The following is a 20,124-nucleotide window of genomic DNA, read 5'->3' as shown; positions in this document are numbered from 1 at the left end:
GTAGGCCCTGGGACAGAGAGTCTAACCCTGGTAGCAGAGATTCTCAGGGCTACTGCCTGTTACGGGAGTGCTCTCTGGGTCAGGGCTGGAATGATGCAGTTGGTATGGTTGAGGGGAACTCTCTTCTTGATGATTCACTACAGTGTTCATGGCCTTCCACTCTGCATCTGTGCCAGCCCGTCCACGTAGTCTTTCTGCCTTTGCTGTTGGGTCAGTGACTGACTTGCTTCCTGGAAGAGCTCTGCTATAGTCCACTGTAAAAACAGGTGGGATTTCTAGGTAGCTGCCATAGACACCCAAGACAAGGTGTAGAAGTGTTTCAAACCATTTGGGAAAAGCTTAGGTCAGATAAGTGTAGACATGGTCATGGGAGTTTTTAAACTCTTTAGCATAGATTAGTGCAATGTTATGCTTACTCGTGTCTGGGTCAATGCCCACTCTGTTGGCACATTTCATTACTGTGCAATATCACAGAAAGATGTTTGTAAAATGTTTCCTGGGCTTTGCTTCCTTCTAGTCCAGGAAAATTCTATACCTATCATTGTCCTGAGTTGGATTGCATTTGAAACTAATGAAATTATCATCAGCAAAGTTCTGTAACTTTTGGGGTAGGTTCAGCCACCGTAGTGACAGGTACAGAACAAGCACTTAGGCAGCATGTTTTTAGGTCTCATCAAGTTAGTAGGGCTAACCTGAATAATAAGGCTACAGGTTGCCCAAAGACAGATTCAACAGGTGAAGAAGGAAAACAGTATTAAAGTCTCTAAGTCTTAGTTTTTGTAAAAGTAGCAATATCGTTCACTAAATTCATTAAAGAGAAACCATGAGAAATTTCAGCCAGGATAAATATTTCCAGTAGTCAGTTTGATGTAAAGTAGCCACAGAGACAACCAGAGAGAGAGAGTACCTTTTTTTTTTTTTAATATGCTGCTTTAAATAGAATTACTATTAACTTCTCCATCACATTAATAGTTGGTTAATTCTATCTCTACAAATACTCTAAATGATCTGCTACTGGTTTCCTCCACAGCTTATTTGAAGATGGGTGATTTCTACTACTATGGTTACCAGAACCAGTCTAAAGACCTTGAGCTCTCAATGCGGATGTACGCACAAGCTGCATTAGAGGGAGATTCACAGGTGGGTCTGCAGTTGTATTGTGTTTTAAAAAAAAAAAATCGGAGTTTAGAACAATCTGAGGATTCACATGAGACTGGTTATTCTGCTTGTCTACATCTGTGCACTGAAGAGACCTGCTAGAATAAAGTATAATTATTTCAAAATACCATGTGAGTCAGTAGTTGCTGTTTCATGATAATAGAAGGTAAACTTAGCATAGATGGACAGTCCTAGAATTAGGCTGTTTTGAAAGCTAAAGGTGAATGGCCTAATTCAGTGCTACCCTACCTTGACAAAGTTGATTCTGTTGTGACCTTGGTATTTGTGCCTCTGCAAGGGGAAGAATTAATAGACTGCTGAGTTTTATTCCAGTCCTATCCTCTGCTATTTTAGGAAAAATCAAGAAGACTGGTCTGCTTCCCTTCGTATATTGAGTGAATCCTAGGGTGAATTTTGTTCACTCCACTAACAAAAGCTTCATCTTAAAAGGTTTTATAATGAAAAGATACACCATGTCACGTTACCAAAGATATGGAGTCTTTCAACACTAAGTGCCCTGCCTTCAGACCTTCCTGAAGCGTCCTCAGTGCAATATTCTGTTCTCCCTGTGCCTATGACAATGTCCCCAGACAGTATCTTGTATGTGAATTTATTGGAGGTGGCATAGTTGGGTCCTGTTTTGAGGATATTGGGACAAAACATTACTGCTAAACTAGCAAAGGAGAGGGGTAAAACAGTTACTTTAAAGTATGAAAGCTAAACTGATGGGGAATCCTGTAATACATCTCCTATGTGTTCATCTTCATGGCTCTCAAAAGACATACGGATGCCTAAGACTTGTCAAAATGTAAGATTAAGGATTTAAATTGCATGGAGCAAATTTCTGCTCTCAGTTTCACTATTCAGATTGCTATTGATCTATAGAGCTAGGTGGAGGGGAATTAAATCGTAATGGAACATTTCTGCTTTCTGTCTATATTTCCCTAATAGATAAAAGATTACAGTGTGATACGGTGGCTGTGTTTAAACAGCAACTAAAAATGAGAAAGCTCAGATCTTTTTCCAGATGGTTTCTAAGAAAACAGTGTCACAACAAATGAATGCTAATTCTTTTGCATTTTCAGTATTTACCTGGGTATATGGTTAGGAGAGAAGGCTCTTGTAATTATTCAGTGAAGATCCCATTATACTAAATGAATTTACAGAAGACAGTTATAATTATTTAGATACTTGATGGTTACATTAGACCTTAAATACACATGTGAAAATGTAATGGTTATAAAGTGTGTATATGTTTTTTATTGTTAGGGTTTCTTTAATTTGGCCCTTGTCTTAGAAGAGGGCAACTCCATACCTTCCTACATTCTGGATCACTTGGAAATTGATCAGGCATTGCATTCTAGTAACACTTCACTTCTTCAGGAACTTTATTACAGGTGAGTCTCTTTTCCCCTTAATCAGCATCTTCTGTTTTTCCATGTAAGTAGCATTTACTCTGGAGAACAGCAACTCCTGTAATTATTAACTTTGTTCACTTGTATGATTTAAGGCAGGTTAAGGTCAACATGCTCGAAATGCTTAAACTGCCTAAATGTGTTTAAGTTTATGCCTGTTTTGAGAGACCTGATTATATGTGGTTACCTGAAATAGCAGGGACTAGATTTAATGATCCAGGAGGTCTTCTCCCATTCTGTATATTTCAGTTCCTAAGTTAGGCACTGACAATTTGTATACTGTCCAAAACAATCTTTTAATGATAAATATAGCATAATTTTAATGAGGAATTTAGAAGTATGTAATTGGGATAATAGCAATCCTTCCTATTTATTCTGCAAAGATGTTCCAGCCTGTTTCTGCTCACACAGAGCATCCGGGCACAGATGTTGGGGCACAGAATATTAGATATGTGAGAAGGTTACAGGTCTGATGTCTGAACTGCCTGTGCCAGCACTGTTCATGCACAAACCACCTAAAGACCTCTGGTTCTGGTACAGAACTTAGGTTTCCTTTACCTGGGTAAAGCAACATGTGTTGAAAAGCACAGTGGGAATGGGAAGCTTACACAATATTTGGTGGATTTGTGGAATTGCCTTTCAGATATTTGAAGAAGGAGGAGTTGATGGTTAATACATGAGGCTGTGAACCAAGAATGAGTGGTTTATCTTCTGTTTTGCTACTGAGTGTTTTGTGACCCAAAAAAAGTGGAGATGATATCAACATTAAAACCTCATTTGTCAATTCACCAACAATCCGCTGAAATTGTTCTTCACTGCAGTTAGCCTGAACTTGTACCCTAAATTACCTCCACTCCACATGAAAGTACCAGTCAGATAAATAGGGCTTCTGGACCAGCTGGTCCATCTGGGACTGTAAGTTTGAGTCTGAATTCTGCCTTCACTGGGCTGAATCCATCTGCTTTGCAGTGAGAAAAACTCCAGAGCTGACAGTGCTGCAGGGATTTCTCATCATCATACACTTTTGTCCAGAAGGGCACATACTTTTACATACACACACACACCCCCACCTCTCTTCTCAGGTTGGTAGAAAATAATCAATTGTAGCTTAAAATAGGTGCCTGTGATTTAGCTGTCCAAACTCCCCTAGTTGGTGAAGTCCTAACTGATGGAACTGAGAAGCAACTCAGCTCACCCCACAACAGATACCTCATAGCTAGTCAGCTAAAGCGCGCTTTAAGCTCTGACTGCATTATGTAGTACTCCATTTTCTCTAAAGGGGGTTTAGGCACCAGTCTTCTGCATAGGCAACTAGATTTTGTACGTCTGATCTTGAATCAAGCCCTACTGCTGTTGACTCACATTAGTTAGAACAAAGTATCTTGGGTATGACCTTGTGCTGTGACTGCTTGGCAAGGGTAGCCTGGATGCTTAGACCCATTGTTGACTAATAAGAAAATAAAAATATACTCCTAGGGTAAGGTATTCTGTGCTTAATGAGGTTAATCTGGTATTTCTATGAATGTTTACTTCACAATCTGTGAGACAGCGATGATAATATCTGCTTGTTTTTCTGTGTTACTGAGATTTGCTGCAAACCCACTTGAGATTCCCAGACAACAGATGCCACAAAATTGTAGAGCAGGACTAATTAGTTGTTTTAATCTTCTTGTTGTAGGTGCTGGAATAATAGTAACCAAGAATCAATTAGTCCATGCTCATTAGCATTGCTTTATTTTTACATGAGAGTTTTCTGGAACTATATTTTACAATCTACTCTGGTATGTATTGCTCCTTTGGTATGCACAGTTTATTTGGAGCACTACCTTGGCTTTGCACTGCTCTAATATATGTTTTTAAACTTACTGTCACAGATCTACTTCATGAGAACCTTTCTTTTATCGATTCTGGTTGCATTTGCAGTGCAGTATTTTCAGTCTTTATCTGGTAAGTATTTGTCATAGTAAAACCGAAGAGGAATGATCTTTTTATTTCAGTAAAAACTTCAAAAATAAAAGCAGGAATTCTAGATTTGGTAGAGCTACCTCTGAACAGCAACTTCTTTGACACACAAGTCATTTTTTTGATCATTGTAAAGGGGTGGATGAAGTGAGGCATAGTTTAAACCTGTTGGTTTCTGGAGAATTTCCCTTGATAAAGGAGGTATAATAAATAAAAACATTAACTGCAGGAGATTATGACTGGAAATAAGAGATTATTTCCCATGTCTCAGCATGTAGTATTGTTAGAGTAATTATATGACTTTGATTTCATATGTTGTCTCTGCAATATGCGATAAGACTGTGTTCCCTGTTTCATATGACTGGATCTGTTCAGGTACAAGGTGGGACAAAAAGTGAGGTTCAGAGAGCTGCTACATTGGAGGCAGTTCAGCCTCTTCAGACCAGTAACAGAATCAGTAAATACATTCAACCAGCACTTGCAGACTCCTCCTGTCCTAAACTAGAAGGGTTTGCTGTATGTTCTTTGTTCTGATGGGACAGAATATTAAGGGACAGAAAAGCAAATGCCAGACTTCGGTCTCTTAAAACTCCCATTATTTTCTCACCGTATTGAAAGAGATATCAGAGACAAAATTACATTGCTCAGGAAAGGGGAAAAAACCTCCTACCATCACATGCAAAAATAATGAGTCATCATTTAAAAAGCATTGCCAGCTTCAACCAAGTGTTTCACTTTAAATTGCAAGACAGGGTCTTGATTGGAAAGTCGTGAAATTAATATTACCAGTTATGAAAATAATTTCTTCCACTAAATACATTTTCTTGCATTGTGGTTTAATCCCAGGAGGCAGCTTAAGCCTATGTCAGAAAATACTGTTTTCTGACATATTTCTGTAATAAAATACAGAAAAATTTACTTTCCACATTGCCAACCCACACCTATAGGGAATAGTATTTAAAAAAACCCCCTTAAATATAAAAAGATTATTTGAATTTTATAATTCCTAGATAGCATTTAAGACATGTAGCTGTGAATAATATGCTGACTATGGAGATAATTCTTAAACCCCGCTTTCCTTTCTTACTAGCTATAATTGATATAACTTGGGAATCATACTACATATGTACAAAGTACATAGTTAAAGTTACAGATATTCTTCTTTCAATATTTCATAACCTTTGAGTATTATCTTTATATTGTGATTTTATATCCACATAATATTTAAATATTGCTGGATAGACTTCCTAGACACAGTGGGGTCTTTTTTAACCATTTCTTTTGATATTTTTCCAAAGCCCGTAATTATCCTGGAACAAGATCAGAACCATCATCAGATGAACCTTCTTCCTCAGGGAATAGCAACGAGGATGCTACCAGACTAGTACAGCAAGATGAATCTACTTTTTCAAACGATTTAGCACAGCAGGATTCAAACCCTCAGAATCCTCTTGCCACGAGCTGAAGTGTAGTTTTCTTAAGGTTGACCACCCATCGGGAAGATGGGATATGAACAACTACAAATCTAAGAACTGGCAACCCACCCTATTAGTGGCATTAATAATGCAGTCCAACAGCCAAAATCATAGGGGAATTCACTGATCTAATTTTTCCACTATAGAGGAAAACCACCTCTACAATTTATTTAACACTCCAAACAGATAATGCAGATTATCTCATATGCCCAACATATGATCATACTGTATTTCATTGAAGGACTGGAAGAAAACATGAAAGTCTTTGCCTGATTGAAGAATGAGCAAACCTCACACTAGTTTTGATGAAGAATAAATTTTACTCACATATCTAATATCTTATTAAATTGTCTTTACTGCATTTCAGCTTATTTTACTGGTGAAGTCACCAGAGTTTTCTGAGTTGGAAGCATGGAAGTGACACAAAAGGGAAACCCAGTCACCAGCACTTTCCAAGTTCCATGGCACACCCGCCAGGACTTCGGTACATGCAATGATAACAATTACTTTTTTGGCATTTTGTATTCCAACCAAACTCTTTGACGTGAAAAGTGTTTTGTTTGAAAGAAAAACACCAGGAAGATTTGCAATGTGCTCATAACACAGTAGTTCTGCTGGCTAACCCTTGAAATGTCAAAGTTTCACAAGTGTCAGCAATTCCCTGGACACAACAGTTAATGTTTCCCGCTCTGCCAAAGAAAGTAGCTTCCCTAATGAATAAATAAAAGGAAATTTAAGTGTGAACAGGTGTCACAAAGTGAATGAATAATTTATTTTTGGATTCTTACATAGATAACATTGGAAAGGATTTATTTCATGTTCTCAGTAACTCTTAAAGACACCTGTATAAATGACAGTTTATTTGGTAAATGTTAGATGGGATATATGGATAATAAGTATAGAGTGCAAATGCCTTCTGTCTGATTTAAAGCTGTCAGGTAAGTGGCTCTGGCAAGGTCTGACCTTTAAAGCAGGTGTGCATGTACCTCTGCAAAATGATGTAGATCACCGATGATAAATTGCATCAATCTATGCATTATTGAGGGTTAAATCCACTCTCCTTGCACTACATTATTTACTCTTGTAAATAAAAATATTTTTCTAATTCAGCCTGTATGTGAAGGATTTGTTTTTTAAAGCACCTGTCAGATGAAATTATCTCATCATAATATCTTGCTGTTGCAAATTCTCAAGAACATTATTTAGGTGTTTGTTTTTCTTAGCTTCAGATGGGACAATCAACCTCTGCTTTCTTTGGGGAATACAGCATTTTCACAGAGCAGACCTGGAAGAATTTTTCTTTTGTTTTTCAATCAAGACATGGAATTTTTCAGTAAGAAAGGAATTAATTAAAAGGAGGGAAAAAAAAAAAACCACACAGCACTTTCAAGAGATTAAAATATATATATAAATGTATGTATACACATACCATCAGGGTATGTTTCTCTTGCAGAAAACTGAAGATTCAAAAGTGTTTGGAGAAGAGTTGATACTTCAAGACAGCAGTTCCATTGAGTAAGCAAGGGGGGGGGGAATCCAGATATTGAACCTTTTTTTTCCTCTCCACACATATAATGACCAAGTTAATTAAGTGTGCCATGTTACTGATTTTTTTCATTATTTGAGCAAGAACAGTGCAAATAGAGCACTTTTTGGTCTTAGTACAGTTGTATATAGAGGCCACGTAGCACATGTTGTTGTGCTTTTTATGCATAGCTTGGTATTCCTTTTTACTAAGTATTTTGAAGTGTTACAAAGGAGCTTCACTTTTACATCCTAAACAGTTGTTGACTTGCAGAGGTTATATGCTGTGCTTTTGGCATCCATTGCAAATGGATCACCAGCATTTTCTGAGTCTGTTTTGAGTTGCAAAACCTTGTGCAGCTAAATTTGATCATATCAAGTTCCTTAACATAAATGTATGGATATTTTAAGAATCCTCTCACCTTTACATTTATCACTTAAAAAAAACCAAAACAGTGTGCATTTGTAGTAAAGCTGGCAGGGTCAGCTGGTGAACCCTGAGGTATTGCAGAAAGTCAAGTGTATCCTTTGAAGATGAGTAGACAGTTTTCACAAGATAGCCATGACATTAGGCACAACATGGCACATAGCGTGGTCGCAAAAAACCCTAACTATTGGGACATGCATACGGCAAATCTTGATTGTAAGCCACACATGTAAGATGGATTTTACTACATATGTCATATCTACATCAGTGACAGTCTCTACATGGAGAGTGCTCCTTTTTTTGAAGCCCCTAGCAAAATATTAATCCCAGGGAAGTTTGGTGGTGGTGGCATGATTGCAACCCATGTGTTGAAATCTTGGGGTTCTTAGAGCAGCGGTGGTTTAGGTTGTGTACATATGGGTCACAGTTAAGTGTTAGCAGTCACGCTGACTGCATTTTCCCCTCCAAAAGTAAGCCCATGTTCTCAACTTTAGTAATTAACTAATTTGAGAAGGTTTGCTGGAAGTGTGATTTCACATCTGTATTTCAGAAGACAATTGCTGAAGCTGCAATATATTTCTTGATGCCAGCAGTTAATAGTTAGGTCTTTGTTTGTTGTTATCTCTTACATCAGAAGTTGCACCAAAGAATAGTTAAAGTATGTTAAGATAAGCAACTCTTAACAATAAACTGGCAATACTTAAGGCTGAAATAATAATAGTTACATTACTATCCTTCACTTCTTATAAGATCTAGGAGGCTATTATTTGACAGCCTAGAGAATCAAACAATTCCTGGAGAGAAAGAGAGGATGGCTAGTTAAGCAAAGCAGCTACACAGTTCTACTACAGCCACAAGAAAAAAACAAAACCAAACCACCAAACAGAAAAAGAAGTGGGCATCCTTATGTGGATGATTTTGTGACCACTGCATGATGCTGTTTCCTGGTCCATACAGTGACAAATATTATATCCCCATATACAGGCATGAGTGCATGCTTAAAGTTATGTATTAATACATGTTGAAAATTCATACCTTGCAACAGAAATTTATTCAGTGATAAAGAAGGGGCCCAATTCATGGAAATTAGTCCTGGTACATTGATGATTATTACTATATGATGATTATATATATGATTATAAGTGTATCCCCTATTGGGACTTTTGTATTCCTATTTGAGCTACAGGGGAAGGATAGATGGTCTTTCAAAACATGTGGGAAACCTGGATTATCTGTGAAGAGATTTATTTTATTACAGACTCTTGTCTGTCAGATGTCCTCATTGACTAATGGACTATGGCATTTAACACTGGCTGTTGACCCTTATCTTGGATGAAATGCAGCACAAAGGTATGAAACAGGTTGAATAAGCTTCAGCTGAGGCATTTCACTCACATGCCCTCTCCTCCCTCCCATATATGCATGAACTATATTAAGAAGCTGGGATCTAGAAAAGAACAGAAGGGAAAGAAACAGCTGGAATTTTTGAAGAACAAGCCCAAGTGTAAGCTAAAGAACAATGAGGGAAGTCTGAGCATGGAGCAATTTGCCATGCTGTCTTCTAAGATCTAGGTGGAAGGAGCAATTCCTCAATAATCAACAGAGCATTGTAAGTGGACAAAGAGCAGTCACTTGGATATAGACGTGCTGAAAATGCATCGCAGCTTGGATGTTTATGAAAAGACCTAATTCCTGTGCCAGAAGGCCAAATTATTATTTACAGTAAAGAAAGTAACAGCAAGTCTCTGCCTAAATACGAGGTATCTGTGTTAAAAGCAGCTGCATACAGGTTCATGTAAGTCAGCTTCAGAACCGGAAAAGACCGGGAGTAATGACTAACCAAAACGGACAGGAAAAGATCACTTGCAGAATTGCAGTACATGCTTACGTTACAGTAAGCATGAGATGTGTTTGGGAAAACAAAAACAAACAAACAAACAAATAAAACCCCACACTCCCTGTAGATAAGATATTCTGAAGCATTGAGGTTCCAAACTTGCTCCAGACCTATGTGCCCATTAACTTAAGTGCCTTGGGTTGTTTTGTGCTATCAGGCACCCATCAGTTCTGTCAAGTGAACAGGAAAAAGCAGAAGTCATTAGCAGAGCCTAGCACCATTTTATAACAGTCTGCCAAAGTAGGAACCAAGATAACCTGCACAGCATTTTCTGTCTGTTCATTATGGCATGGCCTTGAGCCATGGATTTGCACAGCAAGTACTTTTAGTTGTCCAAGCCAGAAGCAAATCTCCCTGGCTAGATTGTATTAATAAACTAATGAAGGCCAGGCTCCACTATCTGGCAGTGAGTAATTAAACTCTTCCTGAGAATCCAGTTGCCTCGTGCACTGCTTGTTGGGACCAGTCCTGGCCCATAAATTCCCCCAAATGGTGCCAGGCCATTGCCTACGAGGGTACTACTTGAACAGGCTCAAGTTGGGCCAGGAAGCACACTGCCAAATAGTGGAGAAGATCATGGCCAGTGCCCAAGCAGCATAACCTTTAGGCCTTGTTTAGATTAGCTGTGCAGACAAACTGAGACTGCTGGCCTCTGATTTAGGCTCCGAGGCTCTGTTCCACCCCCATCCCCCAAGCAACTGCTCTAAGATCAGTCCTTCTGATTTCACCAGCCTGTTTCTCAATGTGTGCCTTCCAGCAGCCCACACATGTTCAGAGCTGGTTTGAAGGCTTGCTTTCCAGGGATCAGTGTGCTCAGCAGGTGTTTGTAGACCACAGGACAGCCTTTCCAAAACACACCAGTACTGACCAACTGAAATAAGTCTAAGTCTTCACTCATGCTTTACCTCATTCCAGGAAGACCAAAGTGTAGTGTTCCCCTCTGCTCTGCAGAGTTGGTTAGTGGCGACAATGCTGTTCCTGCCACCTCATCCCCTACCAACTCCATCTGCTGTCCTACCCAGCTGCCAAGGTTTAGAGGCTCACATCTGCTCATCGGGGTGACATTGCCCTCATCGGTTTAAAGGCTCATTGGTGGTACATTGCCCTTCCAAGCCAGCTCCAGTTGCACATGGACAGCTCTTCCAATTTCATTTTTGAGTCAACCACAGCATGCTATTCCCAGAAAACAAGTTAACCATTTCAATTCAGTTGGTTGCAATACCAACAGGGGAAACCCAGGTACACCTATTGTAATGAAAATAGCAGAGTTGTCTACATTAAACACATATGAGGAATTGTGGAGAATCGGAAATCTTTCCTCCAGCTATTTTTAGATCTTTACTGCTCAGCTGTGTCTAGTCCCAAGCAATAAGAAGTTACATATCAAAATCACCAGCAGCCTTCAGAAGCACCAATAGGCCAATATTTATGAGTTAATTTACTGACCTGGAAAGCTGCCATAAAATAGATACATGAATCCAAATTTTCCATAGCCTAGAGTAATTCTGGCCAAGTTCTTCAGCTACCCAACTCGGACTAACAGTATTAAAAGTGATCTCTCACACTCATTAAAAGCATGTAGATGTCCTTAGAGAGGCTGCTATCCACAACAGAAATGACAGCCATGCAGACATAACTGTGGCGAGTTCAGACGCAGCCTCAGAGGCTCTCGGGGTCAGGGTCCAGAGGCAGTCTGGCAGCGGTGTTGCTGCACAGCCTGTTTCTCGGGCTCTCCTAGGGCAAACTCTTCTGCCCCACGTGGCACTGTATTATTGTGCTCTGCAAACATACCCTCTGTGCCTTTCCAATATTAAAGGAGATAAAAGGCTTCACTTCCATATCTTGCGTATCCGGTGAGTATACGCTAGAGATCCTTGGCGCTTGGGTACTATCAGCACCACACAGGTTTGCACAGAGGAACAGAGTCAGTTACACTGATGCTGGTATTGGGAATAGGAAACACCTTGTTCGGCATTTTGAGTAGAAGACACCCATGCACCTTTCCAAGAAAGCTTTATTACTCCATGTGCTAGTTCAAGGGGGGGGCAGGCGCGGAAATCAGGCTACCCTCCAAACCCCTACATTGTGCCTATTTATACCTTGTGCCCCAATACAATTATCCTGGGAATATTTAGATTCTCTTGTGCTGCATTAAATGCTTGTTAAGGGTACGTGCATAAAATAAAATTCCTCTTTCAGTTGGGATAATTTTTATGGTTGTAAGTCTGCCTATAAAAACATAACAGGTAAATTCCCCAGGCACCCACCTACCCCACCACCACTTGCAGATGAAAGCAGAAATTTAGATATCTGCCTGCCACTTTGTGTACCTGCCTTATACAATTCCAGAACTATTTGAAGGGCTGAAGATGGGAGGCTGGGTTTAATAAAGGCCCCTACGGTAAATACATAAAGATACATACAATCTATTCTTTTACTGAATCCAGTAAATGGATTTTCTTTTAAACATTTAAAAGATTGTGCTAGTGTTAACAACTACACTCCTAGGACAAAGAGAAATTCAGCTTATAAGGTGCAACTTTTGAAGATACACAATATCAATGCTACTTAACTGAAGCAGCATTCATCTAAAAACTCTTGGATATTTGTCTCACCCTTGATCTCTTCCACACACAAAACCATCATGCCAGAGTCTTGTGCTTTAAATTGAGGCTAGTTGAAAGAGAAGGACATTTTTGCTTGGCTATGAATAAACTGAAGCAAGGGAAAAAGAAGGGAGAAGGACACACAAAGAAACCCCCAAACCCCACAATCACTGGAATCCGGAGAGTCTTCTAAAGCCTTTTGCAGTCTCCATCACTCTTCTGTCCAGAAAAAAAGAGCAGTTCTCTGGGCCTTTACTGCAGTTCTCTGATAAATGCAATGACTTTGTTTACAACAGCACAGAAGGGCTTAGAATATTCTCACGCAAGTCCATATGTAGCACTAGTCAAGGCAGAGTAGGTCAATAATGATTCTTCGGGTTAGTTCCTTGCATGGGCTATCCCAGGTGCTATCAGCAAGTTAACCTCTACTTGCTCTTCAATGCAGAGATAACTGTCCCTTTTCACCCAACAGTACTGGGCAAAGGTCCAGACAGCAGTAGTACTTGAACCCTGCTTGAGTTTATAAACCATGTTAGATCACTGATGTCGAGTGGTAATTCCACACCTAGCAGCACAGCATTTGAACACCTATAACTGGTCCAGGGCATGGCTAGACTGTGATCTGGGGCTTGTACCCCGTAAATTTTCCATACTGTTGGCCTTGCCATAGTTTCCGTTCCACCAGCCCAAACATACATCTCAACCACTCAAGGCTAGTCCACGCCCATGTACGTTTACTGGCACAGGTGAAGTAAACTCGTGAGGTGCATAATCTACACTGCAAGACAAATTTATTTTACCTCCATCAGATTAAGAACATTGAGTCACTCTCAGTGTCCTCCTTCAAGGCTTCTGCTTGCTAGAAGCAAACGTAAGAGTGTGTCCTCCGGATTTGTGTCTCACACAAAGTAATGAATTAGACTGTTCCCTTGGACATTTGACTTCCAGATGAAATATTGTACACATTCAGCAGGACAGTTTCTGATAGAAATAGGTTATTGTTGCAGAAAGACTGGACTTTGTACCACCACGCAAATAAAACAGAGTGCTCCTGAGCAGTTCCCCTCACTGTAGAAAGAAATATCACATGACTGCCCTTGTGTTTTATGACAGAAAACTGAATTACTCTGCTAGACCTGACTGTAAATATGAGCCTTTACAGGAACCTTTTTCCTATTCAAAGGCCATGGGAGAAAGGCCTACAGGCCTTGGCAAGAGTGAGTATTCAGGAGATAAAGGGCAAATTTGGGAGCTGAATGTCCAACTTCATTAAAAATTAATACTTCTAACAGTTTCTTCCACATGAAGGTAAGACTCAGTTGATTTTTAAGGATTCAGAATAGTTACATTCTCAATACAAGCCTTTTCCTGCCTTACAAGCTGGACTTTAGACACCTAATTTTTGTTGATGTCTGCAATTATAAGCCCCCAAATCCATTTGAAATACCTGTCCTTACTTTTGCCTAATTTGCTCCACACTCTTTAAGACTCAGAGAAATAGCAATAAAAAAAATGCAAGACTCCAAGGTATTTGTGGTACATCTTTTTGACTAACTTTGGTTACAGCTTCTGGTAACGGTAAGTGCCAAAAAACGGTCCGTGAAAGGTGTCCCAATGCCTAGCATGTCCAAGAATCTGCTACTCTACTGCTGCCTTTTATTTATATATATAATTTTATATATATATATAAAAGATGTATACCTAATGCACTGATAGGGCTGTGTGATTATACTACTGTCTTTGCATAAAAAGGCAGCTTTATTATCAAAAACAGCTTTGCGACTGGAGAACCTACCCAGGATGAAGCAGCATTCAACAGCCTCTTAGTCCAAGGAGGTTCATATCTACATATCTCATGCCACAGAAAACGGCCCTGCTCCTACAAAGTATTGATACATCAGAGATAAGTGTGAAAGTCCTGTCACCATCACCTGTATTTATGCCACAGGAGATAAGAATGGGAGCTTGGCTTCATAACATATCTATTCCATAAGCATTCTCAAGAGTTGTTTTACACTCCAGTGCTATTCTAATCCAGAACCAGCATTTTGGGTACTGCTGGTATTCATGAGTGTTCTCTCAGTGGCTACCTAGTCCTGTGGAAACCACTACAGGGCTAAGATTTCTACAGGTGGCTATATGCAGAACCATCAGCTTGCTGAAGGTGCCAAAGAGATGTGCGAGGCTTCTCAGCCTAGCAGCCACCTCACGCATGGCCCCAGCAGGATGACTTCCCATCTTTTGGGGTTTGATTTTTGGGTTGGAGGTTTTTTTGGGGGTTTTCTTTACTGGTGGTGCATGATCTGGGACACATGCACCTACTGCTTTTCCTAAAAGACTAACAGGAAAAAAAAGCAGCCACCACCTGCTGGTTACACCAATAGCTCCTAAATTCGGCAATCTCAATTCATATCTCTTTCCTGCTTAGAATTTTGAGCCAGCCCTAGGCTGAAGACACGCAGGCTAGCTCACAGTAAGATCAAGTCCCTGAAGCAGTATTGCCACCTCACATCATGGAACTGAGAATCCACACACACAGTATTGCCACGCAATATATAGACTATACCACTTGCAGCTCCAGGACTGCCTACCTGGCACGAGGGTGGAGGATCTCAGCATCGCATTGCACTAACCCTCACCTTATTATCCTCTCCAATGTGTGGCTTCCCATGCCACGTGGTGGTTCCTCTCTCAGCTGCCTAACTTTTCTTCCTTTGCACAGAGGCATTCAAATCCCTGAAGCTAGGCAGCGTAATGCCAAAAACTGCCGTGCTTCAGCTTTCCTTCCAGGACAAGAATTCTGCCGCTCAAGGCAAAGCCAAAACAGGCAGGATTTTTGCCATTATTACACACTGTATTGGCTCACAAACTTGAGTTAACCATAATGTAGTGTTTGTCAACTCCATTTTGTTTCTGTAATCCAGTAGACCGCATACATTTTTAGTGGAAAGACTTTCAGGTAGTAAATAACAGGTTATGCTCCTCCAGCATGTCAAGACCTGTGCTACAGTAATATTTTCTGCACGTTTGTCTCGGTGTGCAATCTGTTCTCGTGGTTTAACCCCAGTCGGCAACCAGCACCACACGGCTGCTCGCTCACCCTCCCCCCGTGGTGGGATGCGGGAGACAATCAGAAGGGCAAAGGTAAAAAAACTCATGGGTGGAGATAAGAACAGTTTTGTGATTGAAATAAAATAATAATAAACTGTAATGAAAAGGAAAACAACAAAAGAGAGAGAAACAAAACCTAGGAAAAATGAAGTGACACAACCGCGCACCACCCACTGACCGACGCCCAGCCAGTCCCCAAGCAGCGACCGCTACCCCCCAGCCAACTCCCCCCAGTTTCTATACTGAGCATGATGTCATATGGTATGGAATAGCCCTTTGGGCAGTTTGGGTCAACTGTCTTGGCTGTGCCCCCTCCCAGCTTCTTGTGCGCCTGGCAGAGCATGGGAAGCTGAAGAGTCCTTGACCAGTGTAAACACCACTTAGCAATAACTAAAACATCAGTGTGTTATCAATATTATTCTCATAGTAAAATCCAAAACACAGCACTATACCAGCTACTAGGAAGAAAAATAACTGTATCCCAGCTGAAACCAGGACAGTATCCACCCCTTATTCTATACCATCCCCGTCATGCCCAGGTCCCATTCTTTCCAATACATTCCAATTAATCACCACCACTTTCCCTGTCTTTTGATATATACACACAGATATCATTGGGCCCTGAGTCTATGGGCCATCCCTCTAAAGTGTCCATTGAGTTCATTTAGTCCGTGCCTTTGGGCTCCATCTGTCATAACAGTCCTTCAGGGCAGGAGAGCTGGTGTGTGGTGTTGGATTGTTGCATGCTGAAGCCAGTTCTGATTCCATCACCACTGCACTTTGCTCAGTTTCATCAAAGTTCATTCTTCATTAATCTGGGTGATTCTCACTGTAATACCGTTGATATGGCATGTAGCAACTATAGTAGTGATGACATACTGTATTATATAGCAATTAACATCATACCATTCAGTTCATTGGCTATTCTCACCCAAAATCAAATCCCCTTGAGGTACACATTGGACTTCTTCCTTCCGCATCACCCACCAAGTGCACCCAGGTCCTTGAGCAAAAGCAATCCCACGAATGGGCTTGCCTTTGCCCAAGGCAGGAATAATCCAGACTGTCTTCCCCAGCATATTTTTTATGTGCACTACAGGGACTTTATCCCCTTCTACAGTACATAAGGGTTTTAATTGGGCAGGGCCAGCTCAATTGGCAGATCCCCTAGTGTTGACTAACCAGGTGGCCTTTGCTAGATGTGTATCCCAATGTTTGGATGTCCCACCACCCATTGCTCTCAGTGCAGTCTTTAACAGTCCATTTTATCATTTGATTTTCCTGGAGTCTGGTGCATGCTAGGGGATGTGATACACCCACTCAATGCTGTGCTCTTTGGCCCAGGTGTCTGAGGTTGTTTCAGAAATGAGTCCCATTGTCTGACTCAGTTCTCTCTGGGGTTCCATGTTGCCACAGGACTTGCTTTTCAAGGGCCAGGATAGTGTTCCGGGCAGTGGCATGGGGCACAGGATATGTTTCCAGCCATGCGGTCGTTGCTTCCACCATGGTGAACACATGGTGCTTGCCTTGGCGGGTTTGTGGGAGTGTGATGTAATCGATCTGCCAGGCCTCCCCATACTGATATTTAGCCATCATCCTCCATACCAGAGAGGCTTTAACCGCTTGGCTTGCTTGATTGCAGCGCATGTTTCACATTCATGGATAACCTGTGCAATAGTGTCCATGGTCAAAGTCCACGCCTCAGTCATGAGCCCATTTATATGTTGCATCTCTTCCTTGATGGCCTGAGGTGTCATGGGCCCACTGAGCCATAAATAATTCACCCTTCTGTTGCCAGTCCAGGTCCACCTGAGCCACTTCAATCTTAGCAGCCTCATCCACCTGCTGGCTGTTCTGATGTTCTTCAGTGGCCCGAGTCTTGGGTACACGAGCATCTACGTGACGTACTTTTACAACCAGGTTCTCCACCCGGGCAGCAATATCTTGCCATGATGTGGCAACCCAGATGGGTTTGCCTCTGCACTGCCAGTTACTCTGCTTCCATTGCTGAAACCACCCCCACAAGGCATTTCCCACCATCCATGAGTCAGTATAGAGATAGAGCACTGGCCACTTTTCTCTTTCAGCAATTTCTAAAGCTAGCTGGATAGCCTTTACTTCTGCAAATTGTCTCGATTCACCTTCTCCTTCAGCAGTTTCTACCACTTGTCATACAGGACTCCATACAGCAGCCTTCCACCTCCAATGCTTTCCCACAATACAACAGGACCCATCAGTGAACAGGGCATACTGCTTCTCATTTTCTCATAGTTTCTTGTACAGTGGGGCCTCCTCAGCACGCATCACCTCCTTCTCTGGTGATATTCCAAAATCTTTGCCTTCCGGCCAATCCATGATCACTTCCAAGATTCCTGGGTGACTGGGGTTTCCTATTTGAGCCCGTTGTGTGATCAGTGCAACCCACTTACTCCATGTAGCATCAGCTGCATGATGTGTAGAGAGGACCCTCCCTTTGAACATCCAGCCCAGCACCAGCAGTCGGGGTGCCAGGAAGAGCTGTGCTTCAGTACCAACCACTTCTGAAGCAGCTTGAACCCCTTCATGTGCTACCAATATCTCTTTTTCAGTTGGAGTGTAGTGGGCCTCAGGTCCTCTGCATCCCCAACTCCAAAACCCTGGGGGTCCACCTCCAGTTTCCCCTGGTGCTTTCTGCCAGAGGCTCCAGGTAGGGCCGTTCTCCCTGGCTGGGGTGTAGAGCATGTTTTTGACATCTTGTCCTGCCTGGACGGGCCCAAGGGCTACTGCATGAACTATCTCCTGTTTAATTTCTTCAAAGGCTTGTCATTGCTCAGGGCCCCATTTGGAATCGTTCTTCTTCTGGGTCACTTGATAAAGAGGGCTTACGATCAGACTGTAGTTTGGAATATGGATTCTCCAAAAACCCACAACACCTAAGAAAGCTTGTGTTTCCTTTTTACTAGTTGGTGGAGACATGGCTGTTATTTTGTTAATCATATCCACTGTGATCTGATGACGTCCATCTTGCCATTTCATTCCTAAAAACTGGATCTCCTGTGCAGGTCCCTTGACCTTACTTTGTTTTATGGCAAAACCAGCTTTCAGGAGGACGTGGACTATTTTCTTCCCTTTCTCAAGGGCTTCTTCTGCTGTGTTGCCCCACACGATGATGTCATCAATGTATCGCAGATATTCCGGAGCCTCACCCAGTCCCAGTGCAGTCTGGATCAGTCCATGGCAAATGGTGGGGCTGTGTTTCCACCCCTGGGGCAGTCGATTCCAGGTGTACTGAATGCCCCTCCAAGTGAAAGCAAACTGTGGCCTGCACTCTGCTGCCAAAGGGATTGAGAAAAACGCATTAGCAATATCAATTGTGGCATACCATTTGGCTGCCTTTGACTCCAATTCGTACTGAAGTTCCAGCATATCCAGCACAGCAGCACTCAGCAGCGGTGTGACTTCATTCAGGCCACGATACTCTACTGTTAGTCTCCGCTCTCCATTAGATTTTTGCACTGGCCATATAGGACTGTTAAAGGGTGAGCAAGTCTTGCTGATCACTCCATGGCTCTCCAGTCGATGAATTGGTTTATGGATGGGAATCAGGGAGTCTTGGTCGGTGTGAGATTGCCTCTGGTGCACCGTTGTGGTAGTGATCGGCACCTGTTCTTCGACCCTCAGCAACCCCACAATAGAAGGGTCCTCTGAGAGACCAGGCAAGGTGGACAGCTGTTTTAATTTCCTCCATCTCCAAGGCAGCTATACCAAAAGCCCACCGGTACCCTTTTGGGTCCTTGAAATACCCTCTCCTGAGGGAGTCTATGCCAAGGATGCATGGAGCCTCTGAGCCAGTCACAATGGGGTGCTTTTGCCACTCATTCCCAGTTAGGCTCACTTTGGCCTCCAGTACAGTCAGCTGTTGGGATCCCCCTGCCACTCCAGAAATACAGATGGGTTCTGCCCCTATATAGCTTGATGACATTAGGGTACACTGTGCACCGGTGTCCACTAGAGCCTTATACTCTTGTGGGTCTGATGTGCCAGGCCATGGAATCCACACAGTCCAGTAAACCGGGTTGTCCCTTTCCTCCACCTGGCTGGAGGCAGGGCCCCTCTAGTCCTGGTCACAGTATTCGTTACCCACTTTTTGTAAATATGAGTCAGGAGTTCCTTCATTAAAGTCAGGAGTAAGACCAGCCCTTCTACTCTGTCTGGGGAACGGCCCACTGGTAACCAGAGCAGCAGTTTTCCTGGAAGAACCCCCTTTGGTGATTTTTTTTCCTTGCAACTCACATACCTTGACTCTAGAGGCATGGGTAGGTTTTCCATCCCACTTCCTCATGTCATTTCCATAGTGATGCAGGTAAAGCCATAGGGTGTCCCATGGTGTGTACCCTCTATATCCTCTCCCTTGAGCAGAAGAACACTGACTCCTAATAGCAGAGATACTGGTTTGTACAGGTGGGGAGTAGGACCTATCCTCCTTGAGTTGCTGGACCTCCCCGGACAGCCGAAATAGGGGAGGAAGAGAGATTTTCTTCGTATTCCCAGAGTTGGCCAGCCAATTCAT

The 20,124-nt window shown here is 42.0% G+C and overlaps 1 protein-coding gene across 1 annotated transcript in view; it reads left to right on the top strand.

The window, feature by feature from the left end:
- The window catches only part of SEL1L3 (SEL1L family member 3), a 40,922-nt gene extending 33,803 nt beyond the window's left edge, over window positions 1-7,119 (top strand). Inside the window, exons 20-24 of the mRNA XM_072861408.1 lie at window positions 1,031-1,140; window positions 2,428-2,555; window positions 4,252-4,354; window positions 4,448-4,520; window positions 5,834-7,119. Coding sequence (XP_072717509.1) covers window positions 1,031-1,140; window positions 2,428-2,555; window positions 4,252-4,354; window positions 4,448-4,520; window positions 5,834-6,000 — 581 coding nt within the window. The 3' untranslated portion in view covers window positions 6,001-7,119. The remainder of the gene's footprint in view (window positions 1-1,030; window positions 1,141-2,427; window positions 2,556-4,251; window positions 4,355-4,447; window positions 4,521-5,833) is intronic.
- Window positions 7,120-20,124: the final 13,005 nt, after the last annotated feature.

The sequence above is a fragment of the Ciconia boyciana genome, chromosome 5, assembly GCF_034638445.1.
Source record: "Ciconia boyciana chromosome 5, ASM3463844v1, whole genome shotgun sequence".
Taxonomy (NCBI): Eukaryota; Metazoa; Chordata; class Aves; order Ciconiiformes; family Ciconiidae; genus Ciconia; species Ciconia boyciana.
Note: the sequence above shows the minus strand (reverse complement) of the source record. Positions and strands in the feature narration are given on the sequence as shown.